General features: G+C 45.0%; 1 protein-coding gene across 2 annotated transcripts in view; it reads left to right on the top strand.

The window, feature by feature from the left end:
• Positions 1 to 17,596, top strand: part of EP300 (EP300 lysine acetyltransferase) — a 72,828-nt gene extending 55,232 nt beyond the window's left edge. Inside the window, exons 21-31 of one of the 2 annotated variants that reach the window (XM_082420557.1) lie at positions 232 to 288; positions 934 to 1,011; positions 4,923 to 4,990; positions 6,144 to 6,294; positions 6,415 to 6,561; positions 7,234 to 7,347; positions 8,317 to 8,482; positions 9,272 to 9,436; positions 11,015 to 11,176; positions 13,673 to 13,954; positions 14,222 to 17,596. In XM_082420557.1, the coding sequence (XP_082276683.1) occupies positions 232 to 288; positions 934 to 1,011; positions 4,923 to 4,990; positions 6,144 to 6,294; positions 6,415 to 6,561; positions 7,234 to 7,347; positions 8,317 to 8,482; positions 9,272 to 9,436; positions 11,015 to 11,176; positions 13,673 to 13,954; positions 14,222 to 16,441 (3,610 nt within the window). In that variant the 3' untranslated portion in view covers positions 16,442 to 17,596. The remainder of the gene's footprint in view (positions 1 to 231; positions 289 to 933; positions 1,012 to 4,922; positions 4,991 to 6,143; positions 6,295 to 6,414; positions 6,562 to 7,233; positions 7,348 to 8,316; positions 8,483 to 9,271; positions 9,437 to 11,014; positions 11,177 to 13,672; positions 13,955 to 14,221) is intronic. The other variant, XM_082420558.1, reaches the window with a different exon arrangement.
• The last annotated feature ends 337 nt before the right edge of the window (positions 17,597 to 17,933 follow it).

The raw sequence follows: 17,933 nt of genomic DNA, 5'->3' as shown, positions 1-17,933 counted from the left end.
CTCTTCCTGTAAATGGGAACAGATTTACTATGAAGTCCTTTCCAAAAACATAGGCATGTAAATGTGCATTTTGTGGGAGCCAAGAATGTACTGTTGTATCCTTGGTATATTCTTAGATTTAAATAATCCACTTACAGGGTGGGGGTTTTGTCCTTTGGTTATTAGAACGGTAGTCAGACTGCTAATCTTTCTATGTTGCTTGTTCTCATTGTGTCCCTCTTCTTTCCTTAGTACAATAAATAAAGAACAATTTTCGAAGAGAAAAAATGACACTCTGGATCCTGAACTGTAAGTAGTTCCCCTTGAGTAGTCAGTACACTTTGATATTCCTTCTTTCTTTCATTCTCTTGGTTTGCACAGCCAGTGAGATGATTCTGTATTCTTGGGACTAAATCTATAACATACATCTAACAGAGATGGTAGAAGTGCTAAAATTTACATATGGTTAGTATTCATTTACATTTCACTAAATCTACCTAATATTTTGGTGTTTTGTAGGCTTGAGTGAAGCACAAAGCTACCTCTGGTCAGTGCCATTATTCCAGCCCTGTTGTCCTCTGTATTTTCAAACCAGTTCATAATCCCCTCCTTTATAGTGAGGCCTTTCAGAGGTACTCAGCGGTATAGAGATGTACTGGTATTCTAGGAGTTCCTGGAATGGATATGATGGTGTCCGACTCACTTGGAAGTTGAAGCAGCAGTCATCTTGATCTTTCACTTTTTATTTCATAGTCACAGTTCATATCTAATGACTAAACTGCTTTTTGAGTTTTGCTCTACCTGTTACACTAAAGAGCTTTTAAAAACTATTCTTCAATTCTTTGGACGTGATTTTGGCTATCTTTTGAATTGTCAGAAATTGGGAAATATTGGAAGTTTTGATTTGGTTAAATTTTTGGATTTAATCTTGACATTTTGACTTTTCCTTTCCAGGTTTGTTGAATGTACGGAGTGTGGAAGAAAGATGCATCAGATCTGTGTCCTTCATCATGAGATCATCTGGCCATCTGGGTGAGACATAAGTATTTTCCCTAGACTTTTTCTTTGTTGTGAATTATAGGAAGTTTGTCTTCTCTGCAATGATTATATTTTATCTTCAAAGTTACTATCTCTTGGAATTATTCTTTTTGTTCGTTTGTTTATTTTTGGCTGCATCGGGTATTAGTAGCAGTGGGCGGGCTCTTCGCTGTGGCGTGCAGGCTTCTCTCTAGTTGTGGCACGGGCTCAGTAGTTGCAGCACACAAGCTCTCTAGTTGTGGCGCACTGGCTTAGTTGCCCCGCAGCACATGGGATCTTAGTTCCCCAACCAGGGATCAAGCCCACGTCCCCTGCATTGGAAGGCAGATTCTTTTTTTTTTTTTTAATATTTATTTATTTAATTTATTTATTTATGGCCATGTTGGGTCTTTGTTGCTGCGTGCGGGCTTTCTCTAGTTGCAGTGAGCAGGGGCTACTCTTGGTTGCGGGGTTCTCATTGCGGTGGCTTCTCTTGTTGCAGAGCATGGGCTCTAGGTGCACGGGCTCAGTAGTTGTGGCTCACGGGCTCTAGGTGCGCGGGCTCAGTAGTTGTGGTGCACAGGCTTAGTTGCTCCGCGGCATGTGGGATCTTCCCGGACCAGGGCTCGAACTCATGTCCCCTGCATTGGCAGGCGGATTCTTAACCACTACGTCACCAGGGAAGTCCCTAGAATTATTATTCTGGATTGGGAAAAGATCATTCTGGATTGGGAAAAGATCATTAAAATCCAGTTTTAGGGCTTCCCTGGTGTTGCAGTGGTTGAGAATCTGCCTAATGCAGGGGACACGGGTTCGAGCCCTGTTCTGGGAAGATCCCACATGCCGCAGAGCAACTAGGCCCGTGAGCCACAACTACTGAGCCTGCACGTCTGGAGCCTGTGCTACGCAACAAGAGAGGCCGCGACAGTGAGAGGCCCGCGCACCGTGATGAAGAGTGGCCCCCGCTTGCCGCAACTAAAGAAAGCCCTCGCACAGAAACAAAGACCCAACACAGCCATAAATAAATAAATAGATAGATAGATAAATAAATAAGTAAGTGGTACTGACATTGAGATGGATGTGGAAAAAAAAGAAAAGAAAAATAAAATCCAGTTTTAAAATATTAAATAACCTAGAATCCAAAAACATAGATATCTCTCTTATTTGCATTGTTTTAATCCATATACAAATACTTTATTTTGCTTTAAATTCTTTGGTGGTCATTGTGCATCAAAAGTAAATACAAAAGATTTATCAATAGAGGGTAACAGGAAATCTGTAGCACCTGGAAACCAGCAAGGAGATGTTAGACATAATTAAACCTGCTAGGTTTTGAACATTACTTACATTGCAGTAGAAAAACTAGACGGTATGGATAATGCAGGTTTCCAAGGAGCCACCTCTGTTTCTGCCTCTGAGAGAACATCGCACTGAACGGCATACTGAATGGTGACCGTGGTTAGGATTTTTTTTTTTTTGGCTGCGTTGGGTCTTTGTTGCTGCACGCGGGCTTCCTCTAGTTGCAGTGAGCGGGGGCTTCTCTTGTTGCAGAGCACAGACTCTAGGTACGTGGGCTTCAGTAGTTGTGGCATGTGGGCTCAGTCGTGGCTTGCGGGCTCTAGAGCGCAGGCTCAGTAGTCGTGTTGCACGGGCTTAGTTGCTCTGAGGCCTATGGGATCTTCCCAGACCAGGGATCGAAGCTGTGTCCCCTGCGTTGGCAGACAGATTCTTAACCACTGTGCCACCAGGGGAGTCCCCCAAAAGATTTTAAATCACATCCTAACCAGGGGACTTCCCTGGTGGCGCAGTGGTTAAGAATCCGCCTGCCAGTGCAGGGGACACGGGTTCAAGCCCTGGTCCTGAAAGATCCCACATGCAGTGGAGCAACTAAGCCCGTGCACCACAACTACTGAGCCCACACGCCACAACTACTGAAGCCCGCATGCCTAGAGCCCATGCTCCGCAACAAGAGAAGCCACCGCAGTGAGAAGCCCGTGTACCACAACGAAGAGCAGCCCCCGCTCGCCACAACTAGAGAAAGTCCGCACGCAGCAATGAAGACCCAACGCAGCCATAAATAAATAAACAAACAAAATAAAATCTTCTGGGGAGTTGGATAATAGTTAACTAGGTGTTATCCAGTGAAAGGCAAAGTTGCATGAAAATGACTAGATACAGACTTCTAGGTATTCTTGGGCCTCATGTTCTGTTTCTGAATATTCTCCACATATTTACCCAGGGTGCACATCATCAGTGCCTTTCATGGGCAGTGAGTGGATTTTTGTCCATTGTGACACTTATGTGTTTACTGCTATGGGTTACCTCTCTTTCTCCAGGAATGGGGCTGATCCCAGCTCTGTTCCAAGGGAAGGGTTGGGGGAGTATCTGTGTATTAAGTGACTCTCATTAGAATGGATATCTACTCTCTGCTCTTTTCCTGGACTGTTGTTGTTGTTTTAAGAGCTTTATTTTCTAGGTTGCTTTCCCTCCAGTGACTTGTTTTTTTTAATATTCATTCATTCATTCATCTATTTATTTATTTGGCTACGCCGGGTCTTAGTTGTGGCACGTGGGATCTTCGTAGCGGCATGCAAGAACTTTGGCTGCGGGATCTTTAGTTTCGGCATGTGGGATCTAATTCCCTGACTAGGGATTGAACATGGGCCCCCTGCATTGGGATCGTGGAGTCTCAGCCACTGGACCACCAGGAAAGTTCCCTGGACTGACTGTTGATGCTAGTTCGGAGGTCACAGGAAAGAAGAGGCTAATTAACAAATTTCCAGAAAAAAAACACTAAGGAAAAGCGCAGTAGTTGATGTTTATATGGCTTGTCTTTAGATAGGCCTTTTTAGTGCTTTCCTTAATTACAGAGTGGGTAAGGATAATTGAGGGAGTTGCAGCGATCTTTGCAACTGAAGATCAGCCAGCTGGTTGATGAGTACTTATGTGGTTTCCAGTTTTTCTAAGAATTTCTACTTATGCACGCATCCTTATGTAATTGCAAGAACAAAGAGAATGTACATTTAAAATCTGTTAGTGCTGGACTTCCCTGGCAGTCCAGTGATTAAGACTCTGGGCTTCCAGTGCAGGGGGCGCAGGTTCAATCCCTGGTCAGGGAACTAAAATCCCACAGCACAGTCAAAAAATATTTTTTAAAAAACATATTAGTGCTGCTTTCAAAACGTACTTACTTACATTCCCACTGGTAGCATAAAGACTTTTGCCAATGTGATTGGCCATAACAAATTTTCTGCTTTAATCTGTGATTCTTCAACATCTTTGAGCATGCAAAATTTGCATGTGCCAATTTATATGCCCTTCACATTTCTTCATGTCTTTTGTCTATTTCTCAGTTAGGTTTTGTTTTGTTTCTAATATTTTTATTTATTTTTGGCTGTGTTGGGTCTTCATTGCTGCGCGCGAGCTTTCTCTAGTTGTGGCAAGTGGGGGACTACTCTGCATTGCGTTGCGCAGGGTTCTCATTGCCGTGGCTTCTCTTGTTGCAGAGCATGGGTTCTAGGCACGTGGGCTTCAGTAGTTGTGGCACGCGGGCTTCAGTAGTTGTGGCTCGTGGGCTCTAGAGCGCAGGCTCAGTAGTTGTGGCGCATGGGCTTAGTTGCTCCGCGGCATGTGGGATCTTCCCAGACCAGGGCTCGAACCTGTGTCCCCTGCATTGGCAGGCAGATTCTTAACCATTGCACCACCAGGGAAGCCCTCAATTAGGTTTTTTATCCTTTTTCTCTTAATGTTTTCTAAAAGCTCTTTGTATATTGGTTATATTAACTCTTTGTTGTGTATTTAGAAATACTGCTCCCAGGTTGTCTTTTAAATTTCAACCTTACACATACATAAGATAGATTTTATAGCATACGTTACTTTAAATGTTTCTCTAAGTTGTTTAAGCAAAGTCTTGGTTTACATTTTAGATTTGTCTGTGATGGCTGTTTAAAGAAGACTGCACGAACTAGAAAAGAAAATAAGTTTTCTGCTAAAAGTAAGTTTCATTCTTACAGGTAAAATTTGGCAAAGCTTCACTGAAGCATAGTTAAAAATAAACATCCAGAATGAATTATTTTGTTTCAACATTATTTGAAATTTTAAAAAAATGTTTTTATTTATTTATTTTTTGGCTGCGTTGGGTCTTCGCTTCTGAGTGGGGGCCATTCTTCATTGTGGTGCGCGGGCTTCTCATTGCAGTGGTCTCTCCCATTGCGGAGCGCGGGCTCCAGGTGCACGGGCTCTAGAGCACAGGCTCAGTAGTTGTGGCACATGGGCTTAGTTGCTCCACGGCATGTGGGATCTTCCCGACCAGGGATCGAACCCGTGTCCCCTCCATTGGCAGGCAGATTCCTATCCACTGCGCCACCAGGGAAGCCCCTATTTGAAATATTCAACCAAAGTTAAAACCAAATAATTTTTCCATGATGTACTTAAAGTTGAACTGTGATGTGCTTTTTGGTGTGAAAATCATTAGACCTAGTTATTTATAAGAAGGAGGTTATGTGTTTTTCTTGTTCCTACACATATCCTAATGGAGGCCAGATGTGGAAATACTTGCCCAGAATTGCCATCTCATGAATGATTCCCTCAGTTTTGTGTATACCCTTAGTTGGGACTGCATTTAGACCTGTGTGATCTTTACAGTTGGGTGGGGATGGCAGTCAGTTTTAGTTTTGTAGAACGATGCCTTTGCAGTTTTTTGCTGATCTACAGGTTGCTTTTAATCCTCTGTAAAGCTTATCAAAGCACCCGACAGTTGTTAAATATTACTGCAGTTGAGGCAAAGTGCATATGAGTGTTCTGTTTTTTGACTCTTCTGAAAAGGAAAATTTTTCAAAATAAAAAGTTGGGGAAAATAACATTTATAAAGTATTAACTACCCTGCTTGCTTTAACTGCACATAAACTGAAATCGGAATGATATAGAGATGATTAGCATGGCGCTCTGTAAGGATGATAGACTCGTGAAGTGTTCCACATTAAATTTTTTTTTTTAAGTATTGACTAGATCGCTAACTTAACAAAATGTAGCAAGTAATCTTGTTAGTATTGAAAAAGCAGAAATGAGATTTGGTATTGAAACTTAAGACTGATAGTAATAAATTTGTACCTTAGTTACTACTGAACTTTTAACTTTTAAATTCTTAGGGTTGCCATCTACCAGGCTTGGCACCTTTCTGGAGAATCGTGTGAATGACTTTCTGAGGCGACAAAATCACCCTGAGTCAGGAGAGGTCACTGTTAGAGTAGTTCATGCTTCTGACAAAACTGTGGAAGTCAAACCAGGCATGAAAGCAAGGTACCTAATAATTTCCCCTTTTCTTCTCTGTGGATCCACAATTGCTCATACACAGTTACTGTTGATGAATCTAATCTGAATGAAATGTTGTGGTCTTTCCCTCCAACATGAATTGTATAGGTTTGTAGATAGTGGAGAGATGGCAGAATCCTTTCCATATCGAACCAAAGCCCTCTTTGCCTTTGAGGAGATTGATGGTGTTGACTTGTGTTTCTTTGGCATGCACGTTCAAGAGTATGGTTCTGACTGCCCCCCGCCCAACCAGAGGTAAGACTTTACTGTGGCTACTTTCTAATTTGCGTGGGAGTTTGAAGTTATAGTAAGGTAAACAAGCATAATGGACAAGAAAATATTTGATGTGCTTGTTTTGGAAATGCAAGTTTTCCGGTGTGTAGTATTGAAGTGAAACAAAAAACAAAAACAAAACTAGAAAATACTGCTCAGTACTGCTCTTGTGTGGTCATAGTAATAGGGAAAGGGATGTGAACAGCAGCCTAAAATACAAAATGGGAAACAAACTGACGACTTTTCAGAAAATGTAATTAAGTCTAGGTTGTTTCAAGTACCTTGCTGAGATGTATGTGAAAGAATGTCATACAAATGAGGTAGAATATGGTTTAGAATTCTCCATTTCCAAAATAGTATAAAGGCCAGAATAAGAGTGCTGCCAGAATATGTTTGGATTGCTCAATACTGACTGATTATACAGTGTCTCAGCCCCTGCTAGGTGCTGAGACTGTAATAGAGCCACAGGCCCACAAAACCCCCCAACAGGTTCACAATCTAGTCATTTACCTAAATAACTGTAATATTGTGTGATAAGCATTAAAAATGACAAGGTGAGCAAAGGGCACAGAAAAGAGAGAAGGTGTTTTTAGCCACATCAGTAGGAACTCGTTGCGTGACTTGACCAGGCTTCTTTCTCCCCATTTGGTATAGGAGAGTATACATATCGTACCTGGATAGTGTTCATTTCTTCCGTCCTAAATGCTTGAGGACTGCAGTCTATCATGAAATTCTAATTGGATATTTGGAATACGTCAAGAAATTAGGGTAAGCATAAAAACAAATGCTAGTTTTAAAAACAACTTGTTTAATTAGTTTTAAACTAATCACCACTGTGATATTATGGTGAGATATAATACATGCAAATATGTGACTTTTGGTCTTTTTTCCTCAACTTTGGCTTTCATCTAGTGGAACTATAATTTGGAGACCCTTGGTTAATTTTGCCAATGGGAAAGAAATGGATATTTTGACCATAGTTGCACCCATCCCAGATTTTTATTTTGTTCAGTTAAGCTATTAGGTACAGTTTGATTTGAGGGGCCAGAACCTTAACCTGCACTTGGTCCTTTTGCACCTGAGTATCAAAACCAAAATCACACTAAGGTCTGGAGATAAAAAAATTCATCAGACTGGTTCCTTACCTTCAAGGTATATATGTACTTGCACCTCACCACCTCACCTTGCAGGTTATTCCTTTTAACAGTTTGCATTTCATTTAGCCCTCCTGCTGACATGGATTCATTTTCCTTTGCATTGTAGCTTTTGTTTGGTCTTTAAATGCAAATTTGGGATTTTTTTGATCCAGGGTTATGCCTAGTTCTGGCCTAGAAGACTTTTTTTTTTTTTTTTTGGCTGCGTTGGGTCTTCGTTGCTGCGACCGGGGGCTACTCTTGTGTTGCGGTGTGCAGGCTTCTCATTACGGTGGCTTCTCTTGTTGCTGCGTGCAGGCTCAGTAGTTGTGGCTCATGGGCTTAGTGGCTCCACGGCATGTGGGATCTTTTAGGACCAGGGTTCGAACCCGCGTCCCCTGCATTTGCAGGCGGATTCTTAACCACTCTGCCACCAGGGAAGTCCCTGGCCTAAGACTTTTGATCTGATGTGGATTGCACACTTCGTGTTATCTTGGGGAAATCATTGGTTTCTGTACTGACTCCACTTTGTGGTTTAAAGTATAACATTCTTTCTAGAATGTGTGATCTTTCTCTTGAATGTTCCTTCTCTTTGTGTTGTTAGATATACAACAGGGCATATTTGGGCATGCCCCCCAAGTGAGGGAGACGACTACATCTTCCATTGCCACCCCCCTGACCAGAAGATACCCAAGCCCAAGCGACTGCAGGAGTGGTACAAAAAGATGCTCGACAAGGCTGTATCCGAGCGAATTGTCCACGACTACAAGGTCAGGAGTGGGGGGGTGATAGAACTGTGGCTTGACTAATCCTGCTGCTCTGTATTCTGCTCTTCTTACTATCTTAACAAAAATCTTCTGTTTTTTCTCCCTCTTCCATGTAATTTGTAAAATTAAGCTAATTTGATAGCGGGTGTTTTCTTTCCTGAATTACTAAGATGAGTGGATCTGGCAAAATATTTAATAGCCATTAGTGATTGTAGGGTATCTCATGATAAGAAACTTGAACTACTAAATATCTTATCTGTTTTTACTCATGGGGAGGAAAACATGAAATGGGTGTTTTCCTAAGCAGCCCAGCAAATCATTCTTTAACCATGTGGTTTCCAGTAATTGTAATTGGGGTTGTTTTGAACATATTTCTCAGTAAGAACTGCTGATACTTCAAGGGTGTGTGCAAGGCGGGCGTGCCTCCCGTCGCACTGCGTTCTGTCTCAAGAGTGGTAGAAGCCACAGTGTGAATGATGCTGCCTTTGCCATTGTTCCTGACAGGATAGTTTGCCACTTGGTTATGTAAAGGCGGATAATTTCCCTGTCCTCGTGGGTAGAGGAAAGAGGAACCAGAAATACTGATTTCAGACCAGACCTTTCACTGTTTGTGACACTAAATGTCTCCCCAGACATCAGACTTGGGTATAAAATCTCTGCCATCTTCCAGAAGACACATCTGATTCTTCATGTTTCCTGCATCCGTTAGCTATGACTGCTTCTGTATAATAAATGTGGTTTTTTTTAAATATATATATATAAATTCCTATTTGTACACGGATATTTTCACAGGATATTTTTAAACAAGCTACTGAAGATCGATTAACAAGTGCGAAGGAATTGCCTTACTTTGAAGGTGATTTCTGGCCCAATGTACTGGAAGAGAGCATTAAGGAACTGGAACAGGAGGAGGAAGAGAGAAAGCGAGAGGAGAACACCAGCAACGAAAGCACAGATGTGAGGGCTTTGCATTTCCCTTTCCAGCCTCTACCTATTCTCATGTATAACCTGGAAGTGAGCTTAAGTTTTCAACATGGTCTTAAAGCTCTCAGCTCTTCAAGTTGGGCAAGAAATATTGGCGTAGATAAGTTACTGTGGTTCTAGTTGAGTGGTTTTAAGCCTTTTTTAGCATCAGGCCTTTTTTTTTTAATATATAAATCGATTGATTGATTGGCTGATTTTGGGTGTTCATTGCTGTGTGCGGGCTTTCTCTAGTTGCGGCGAGTGGGGGCTACTCTTTGTTACGGTGCGTGGGCTTCTCATTGCGGTGGCTTCTCTTTGTTGCAGAGCACAGGCTCTAGGCACGCGGGTTGCAGTAGTTGTGGCTTGCAGGCTCAGTAATTGTGGCTCGCAGGCTCAGTAGTTGTGGCGTACGGGCTTAGTTGCTCTGCGGCATGTGGGATCTTCCCGGACCAGGGCTCGAACCTGTGTCCCCTGCATTGGCAGGCGGATTCGTAACCACTGTGCCACCAGGGAAGTCCCAGACCTCACTTTTAAAAAAAATTTATTTATTTTATTTATTTGGTTCCGCAGAGTCTTAGTTACGGCATGCGGGACCTACTTCCCTGACCAGGGATCGAACCCGGGCCCCCTGCATTGGGAGCACGGAGTCTTAGCCATTGGACCACCAGGGAAGTACCAGACCTCACTTTTAAATGGAATCTTGGATTTCTAGTAATGGAAGACAGAAAATTACCCATCTAGAGCATGGGGTTGGTAAACTTTTTCTGCAAAGGTCTGGATTATGAATATTTTGGGCCTTGCAGATCATATATTGTCTCCAGCACATTCTTTTTTTCTGTTTTTTTTTTTTTTTCTTTAAACAACACTTTATAGCTATAAAAACCATCATTCTTTAGCCATACAAAAACAGGTCTGGGCCAGAGTTTGCCAGTCCCCAAACAGAACCTACGTTGTAGACGGATCATCTGAGGAGCTTTTCCTTGTCGTTTATTTCCCCGTAGTTTATCTAGATTGCCCTTGCTGAGTCTGAACTACTAAAGTCACCCTTAAATAGTCTCTAATAAGAACCCTTTACAGTCTGCAGTTTAAACTCGTTGATTGAATGTTTTTCAAGGTTTTTTTTGAATAGTAGGCCCATAAAATTCTAGAAAGTGAGTGGAAGGAAGTATAGCCAAGGACTTTGGCTCCCTACTCCTATGCACACTTCACTACCCCACACTGCCACTCACTCCTTGTTCTTGTCCTCAAATCTGGGATAGCCTGGGTCCACCTGAGGTGTCTCCTTAGTCTGCAGGGTTCTTCTGGCCAAAAAGCTAAGGCTGCCATTGTCTTAATGAAGAGACATTAGTGGAGACATTCTTCACTGGGAGAAAATAAGTGCAAAAACGTTAGTAAACTTTAGTTTACTGTAAATAATAGCTTTAAAAAAGAGAGGATGAATGAAGAGAGCAGATGGTGTAAGGTGGAAGGTTATGATCTCTAGTTTCAAAAATGGAGTCTTTTTACCATTATTTTTTCTTAAATCTCTTATACATAGTTAACATTTTATCGTCCTCTTGTGCTAACCTGCAGGTGACAAAGGGAGACAGCAAAAATGCTAAAAAGAAGAATAATAAGAAAACTAGCAAAAACAAGAGCAGCCTGAGTAGGGGCAATAAGAAGAAGCCAGGCATGCCCAATGTATCCAATGACCTCTCGCAAAAACTGTATGCCACCATGGAGAAGCATAAAGAGGTAAGATATAGCCACCAAGAGTGGAAAAAAACAGGGCAGGATTTCTCAAAAACTGCCCACCGTGGTTGGTATTTATGACTTGAGCACCAGACCATTTGAAATTCAGAAGGAAGAAAATCATTTGAGGGGAAAGAAGGCAAAAAGAGGATAGCTAGAGTGGGTGGTGAGAATAGGAAATGGTAAGCTGTCTTTGAGTTTGTAGCTGTTATCAAGCTAGATGGTGTTGGGAAAGTATAAGCATAGTTTGTCTGACCCTGTTGTTTGTAATCCTTTTATGTTTGTATTTCTGTCCGTTGTTCAGGAGATTGGCTTGTTGGGTATCTTTATTGTTTTGTTTTAGACCAAGCTCCTTAGAACTTCATTTGGCCATTCCAGTTTGTCTGTAATGGAACTTTGGCAAAACGAATGAATATTTGCCTTCCTGAAAGGGAACTGGGAAGTGTAGAGAATTGAAGAAAAGTTAAACTTTCATATATGTACCTGTAATACCTTCTCAGCAAAGTTAAAACTGAATTATTTCATTATTTAAATTGCTTATTTATTGTTGTAGGTAGTTTGGGAGTGTAACTGGGTGTGTTGGACTTTTTTCCCCCAACGTCATCATTGCTAAGATGAGGAGTCTTGAAGGGTAATTCATGTCAGTTTAGTTTTTGATTTTTTTTAAACACCTGTTTGACTCTGTGTTCAGACATCATAGTCAAGTTCTTATAGGAAGAGGCCATTATGAGGAGAGGGAACTTGAAGGCTTGGTTCAAGCTGTGGATGCCTCACTTAGATAATGATTGTCAGCTGTCTTGGGCAATATATAGTGTCACAGCATTCTGTCATAACAGCAATTGGGAAAAGCCCTTAGAGTATGTCATAATAGGTGTGACTTAAGTTGTGGATACATCATCTGAAGAAGATGTGGGTAGTAGTCACCTGTTAGGAGTTAGAATCTAAGGTCGTCAATTTAGGTTAAATTCAAGTATTGTCTTAGCTCTAGGGTGACATACAGTGGAATCAATCGTAATGGTTGTTATTGGATGGTTGGCCATAGTGAAGATTTCCTAGGGAGTCACCAGATGGTTTTATCTGCCCCTCTTTTGAATGGGTTGCTGCAGACATTCCCTACTTGTTAGATCCAGTACTTTCCTGTGTGTGATCACATTTTCAAAATGCTCTTCCTTGCTTTATGAGCGCTTTCTTTGAGCCACAGTATCAAACCCAGTACTACAAGGTCAGACACACATCACAGTCCTCCCTTGATGTTTTTAACTTTTGGCATCTGTTTTGATATGTCTTTACTCAGTGTGTGCACTCTTGTCCTGTGTTTTTTCTTTTTTTGTTTTTTTCAAGTTTTTGTTTTTGGCCACACTGTGTGGCATGCAGGGTCTTAATAGCTCCCCGACGAGGGATCGAACCCACGCCCCCTGCAGTGGAAGCACGGAGTCTTAAGCACTGGACTGCCAGGGAAGTCCCTGTGTTCTTTTTCTAGACTCTTGTTTTATGCCAACATTGCTGCCCAAGTATATAACAAATGTTACTGCCAGTTTGCACAGATTTTCAGCCTCTGAAAAACTGGTAGAATACAGTGGGCAATACAGCAGTTACTCACAAGTTCTTGATCTCTTGAAGGTTCCATTTTACATTTTATTATTACATATATAATCCCAGCTTCTTCTTGCAGCCTTTACACCAGTGGTTATGGGAATTAATGGTGGTTGTGTGTCTTTAAACTTCAATGAACAAACTTCAACTTTTGCTGTTTCTGTAGCAAGGACGAAGGAGGTTTTGCATTTTTAATTTTCCCACCAACTTTTTTTTTCCTCCAAACTTACAGGAAAGTTATATAGAAGATGTCCTCCGGTAGCCTTCACTTAGATTCACCAACTGTTAACATTCGGCTACATTTTCTGTATCCTTATTTCAGCAAGTACCTTCTGAGAAGGAGGACGCTTTCTGCATAAGCGTGCGATGGCTGCACTCGGGAAGCCTCACCCGCTGCCACCAGCTCACGGCCGCTCCCCCTGCTCCATGCGGAGTTGCCGTGTCTCAGCTCCTGGCCTTATTTTCTTAACATGACATGGGCATTTTGTGGAAGACTCCAGGCCCATTGTTGTATAGAATGTCCCTCAATTTGGATTTTTCTGTTTCCTTATGATTAGAGTCAGGTTAAACCATAGATTGCGTCTTAAAGTAGACCACTTTGAGGCAAAATGTCCACTGTACGGTGCTGTACCCGACCATTCTTCTTTCGAAGAAATTATTGAATGTGGTAGAAAACATAAGATGTAGATTGTTTAGGCCCATCGTAGACAGTCCCAGAGAAGAGCACAGAGGTAGTGAAGCAGGAGAAAGAGGGCTATGTCGTGTAACCTTGCGAGGTGGTCATAAAACTAAGCCAGGCGTCCCAGCCCCCCAGGGGCACAGCCTGGCCCACCCGTCCGCGGCAACTGGTCCAGTGCCCCGTGGTGCTCTAGTGCCAGAGTCAGGATGAGACTGTCTGTTTTGCAGGTCTTCTTTGTGATCCGTCTCATCGCCGGCCCCGCCGCCAACTCCCTGCCTCCCATCGTTGATCCCGACCCCCTCATCCCCTGCGACCTGATGGACGGGCGAGATGCCTTTCTCACCCTCGCAAGGGACAAGCACCTGGAGTTCTCCTCACTCCGAAGAGCCCAGTGGTCCACCATGTGCATGCTGGTGGAGCTGCACACCCAGAGCCAGGACCGCTTCGTCTACACCTGCAACGAGTGCAAGCACCACGTGGAGACGCGCTGGCACTGCACCGTGTGCGAGGTAGGCCCCTGGCGGGGGAGGGGCGGGGGGCTTCCGGGTGCCTGAGATGTGATTCAGACAGAGGTTATGCAGGCCCGGGGGGGCCTTCCTAGGCTCCAGGGCCACTGGTGAGTAACAGGACAGGGTGGGCGGGGCCTGGTCTCAAATCCGAGTGGTTGGTTAGAGGCTTTCTCTAGAACGGGGCTTTTTAGCCCAAGCAGAGTATGTAAATACTTTTGAATGACTTTAATCCTGGAGAGTTGACCTGCACCTGTGTTCTTCCCCCAGGATTATGATTTGTGTATCACCTGCTATAACACTAAAAACCATGACCACAAAATGGAGAAGCTGGGTCTCGGGTTAGATGACGAGAGCAACAACCAGCAGGCCGCGGCCACCCAGAGCCCGGGGGACTCCCGCCGCCTGAGCATCCAGCGCTGCATCCAGTCCCTGGTGCACGCCTGCCAGTGCCGCAACGCCAACTGCTCCCTGCCCTCCTGCCAGAAGATGAAGCGGGTGGTGCAGCACACCAAGGGCTGCAAGCGCAAGACCAACGGAGGGTGCCCCATCTGCAAGCAGCTCATCGCCCTCTGCTGCTACCACGCCAAGCACTGCCAGGAGAACAAGTGCCCCGTGCCCTTCTGCCTCAACATCAAGCAGAAGCTCCGGCAGCAGCAGCTGCAGCACCGGCTCCAGCAAGCCCAGATGCTCCGCAGGAGGATGGCCAGCATGCAGCGGGCGGGCGTGGTGGGGCAGCAGCAGGGCCTGCCCTCCCCGACGCCTGCGACCCCGACCACGCCCACGGGCCAGCAGCCGACCACCCCGCAGACGCCCCAGCCCCCCTCCCAGCCCCAGCCCACCCCTCCCACCAGCATGCCGCCCTACTTGCCCAGGACTCAGGCTGCTGGCCCGGTGTCCCAGGGCAAGGCGGCCGGCCAGGTCACCCCCCCGACCCCTCCGCAGACCGCTCAGCCACCCCTTCCAGGACCCCCGCCTGCAGCAGTGGAAATGGCGATGCAGATTCAGAGGGCAGCCGAGACGCAGCGCCAGATGGCCCAGCAAATTTTTCAAAGGCCGATCCAGCACCAGATGCCCCAAATGACTCCGATGGCCCCCATGGGTATGAACGCACCCCCCATGGCCAGAGGTCCCGGCGGGCATTTGGAGCCAGGGGTGGGGCCTACAGGGATGCAGCAGCCTCCACCGTGGGCCCAAGGAGGCTTGCCTCAGCCCCAGCACCTGCAGCCCGGGATGCCCAGGCCAGCCATGATGTCAGTGTCACAGCACGGTCAGCCCCTGAACATGGCTCCCCAACCGGGATTGGGCCAGGTAGGTGTGAGCCCTCTCAAACCGGGCACTGTGTCTCAACAAGCCTTACAAAACCTTCTGCGGACTCTCAGGTCTCCCAGCTCCCCCCTGCAGCAGCAACAGGTGCTTAGTATCCTTCACGCCAACCCCCAGCTGTTGGCTGCCTTCATCAAGCAGCGGGCTGCCAAGTACGCCAACGCCAATCCGCAGCCCCTCCCCGGGCAGCCCGGCGTGCCCCAGGGCCAGCCAGGGCTGCAGCCCCCCGCCATGCCGGGCCAGCAGGGGGTCCACTCCAGCCCCGCCATGCCGAACTTGAATCCCATGCAGGCGGGCGTCCAGAGGGCCGGCCTGCCCCAGCAGCAAGCGCCGCAGCAGCAGCTCCCGCCGCCCATGGGGGGTATGAGCCCCCAGGCTCAGCAGATGAGCATGAATCACAGCACCATGCCGGCGCAGTTCCGAGACATTCTGAGGCGGCAGCAGATGATGCAGCAGCAGCAGCAGCAGCAACAGCAGCAGCAACAGCAGCAGCAGCAGGGAGCGGGGCCCGGAGTCGGCCCTGGGCTGGCCAGCCACAGCCAGTTCCAGCCGCCCCAGGGCCTGGGCTACCCTGCGCCCCAGCCGCCGCCGCCGCCTCGGATGCAGCAGCACATGCAGCACCTGCAGCAAGGGAGCGGGGGCCAGCTGGGCCAGCTCCCCCAGGCCCTGGGGGCAGAGGCAGGAGCCGGTCTGCAGGCCTATCAGCAGCGACTCCTTCAGCAACAGATGGGGTCACCCGCTCAGCCCAACCCCATGAGCCCCCAGCAGCATATGCTCCCGAGTCAGGCTCAGTCCCCGCACCTTCCAGGCCAGCAGATCCCGTCTCTCTCCAATCAAGTGCGGTCTCCCCAGCCTGTTCCTTCTCCGCGGCCACAGTCCCAACCTCCCCACTCCAGCCCTTCCCCACGGATGCAGCCTCAGCCTTCTCCACACCACGTTTCCCCACAGACCAGTTCTCCACATCCCGGACTGGTCACTGCCCAGGGCAACCCCATGGAACAAGGGCATTTTGCCAGCCCGGACCAGAATTCGATGCTCTCTCAGCTGACTAGCAATCCAGGCATGGCAAACCTCCATGGTGCCAGCGCCACGGACCTGGGACTCAGCACCGACAACGCAGACTTGAACTCAGACCTCTCACAGAGCGCACTAGACATACACTAGAGACACCTTGTAGTGTTTGGGAGCAAAAAAGTTATTTTCTCTTAAGACTTTTTGTACTGAAAACAATTTTTTTGAATCTTTCTTAGCCTAAAAGACAATTTTCCTTGGAACACACAAGAACTGCGCGGTAGCTGGCTGTTTGTTTGTGGTTTAAAGCAAACATGCGAAATGAACCTGAGGGGTGACGATTGATAGAACACAAAGAATCTATTTTTGTTATGGCTGGTCCCCACCAGCCTGGTTTTTTTTCCCTTGTGTGTTTGGTTCAAGTGTGCACTGGGAGGAGGCTGAGGTCTGTGAAGCCAACCACATGCTCCTGCCTTGCACCTCCAATAGGTTTTATTATTTTTTTTAAATTAATGAAAATATGTAATATTAATAGTTATTATTTACTGGTGCAGATGGTTGACATTCTTCCCTATTTTCCTCACTTTATGGAAGAGTTAAAAAAGAACATTTCTAAAACCAGAGGACAAAAGGGGTTAATGTTACTTTAAAATTACATTCTATATATATATAAATATATATAAATATATATTAAAATACCAATTTTTTTCTCTGGGTGCAAAGATGTTCATTCTTTTAAAAATGTTTAAAAAAAAAAAAAAAAAAAGGAAAAAAAAGCCCCCTTTCCTCCCCTCAAGTCAACTTTTGTGCTCCAGAAAATTTTCTATTCCGTAAGTCTGATCGTAAAAACTTCAAGTATTAAAGTAATTTGTACATGTAGAGAGAAAAATGACTTTTTCAAAATATACAGGGGCAGCTGCCAAATTGATGTATTATATATTGTGGTTCTGTTTCTTGAAAGAATTTTTTTCGTTATTTTTACATCTAACAAAGGAAAAAATTAAAAAGAGGGTAAGAAACGATTCCAGTGGGATGATTTTAACATGCAAAATGTCCCTGGGGTTTCTTCTTTGCTTGCTTTCTTCCTCCTTACCCTGTCCACCCCCAAAACACACACACACATACACACACACACACACACACACACTTTCTGTAAAACTTGAAAATAGAAAGCAAAAACCCTCAACTTGTAAATCATGAGATTAAAGTTGATTACTTATAAATATGAACTTTGGATCACTGTATAGACTGTTAAATTTGATTTCTTATTACCTATTGTTAAATAAACTGTGTGAGACAGACACCTGACTTTGTTTCACTTCTTGCATCTTTATCTTAGAATGCCTCAGTTTAAATGCCTGCTGTGTAGGATTCAGGTTGGTGAGGGGGAGTGCAGGCACTGGCTTACAGCCCTCCCTAACTATCACGTGAAGTGATTTTGTGATAAAATAATAGATTTAAAAAAACAGATTTTGGTAAATTTGTCCAAAGTTCAGGGGAAAACACATATACCAGCTAAACGTTAATTTTATCAATTTGAATTGATACTAATTAGCCTTGATACAGGTCCTTCTGTGGTCCCCTGTGGATAACCTCATGGTCTTCCAATCACCCTCATCTTACAGGGATAAGAATGAGCACCTAA

This window comes from Balaenoptera physalus (assembly GCF_965194825.1).
Source record: "Balaenoptera physalus genome assembly, chromosome: 13".
NCBI lineage: Eukaryota > Metazoa > Chordata > Mammalia > Artiodactyla > Balaenopteridae > Balaenoptera > Balaenoptera physalus.
The sequence above is the reverse complement of the archived record's forward strand: the minus strand, read 5'-3'. Positions and strand labels throughout refer to the sequence as shown.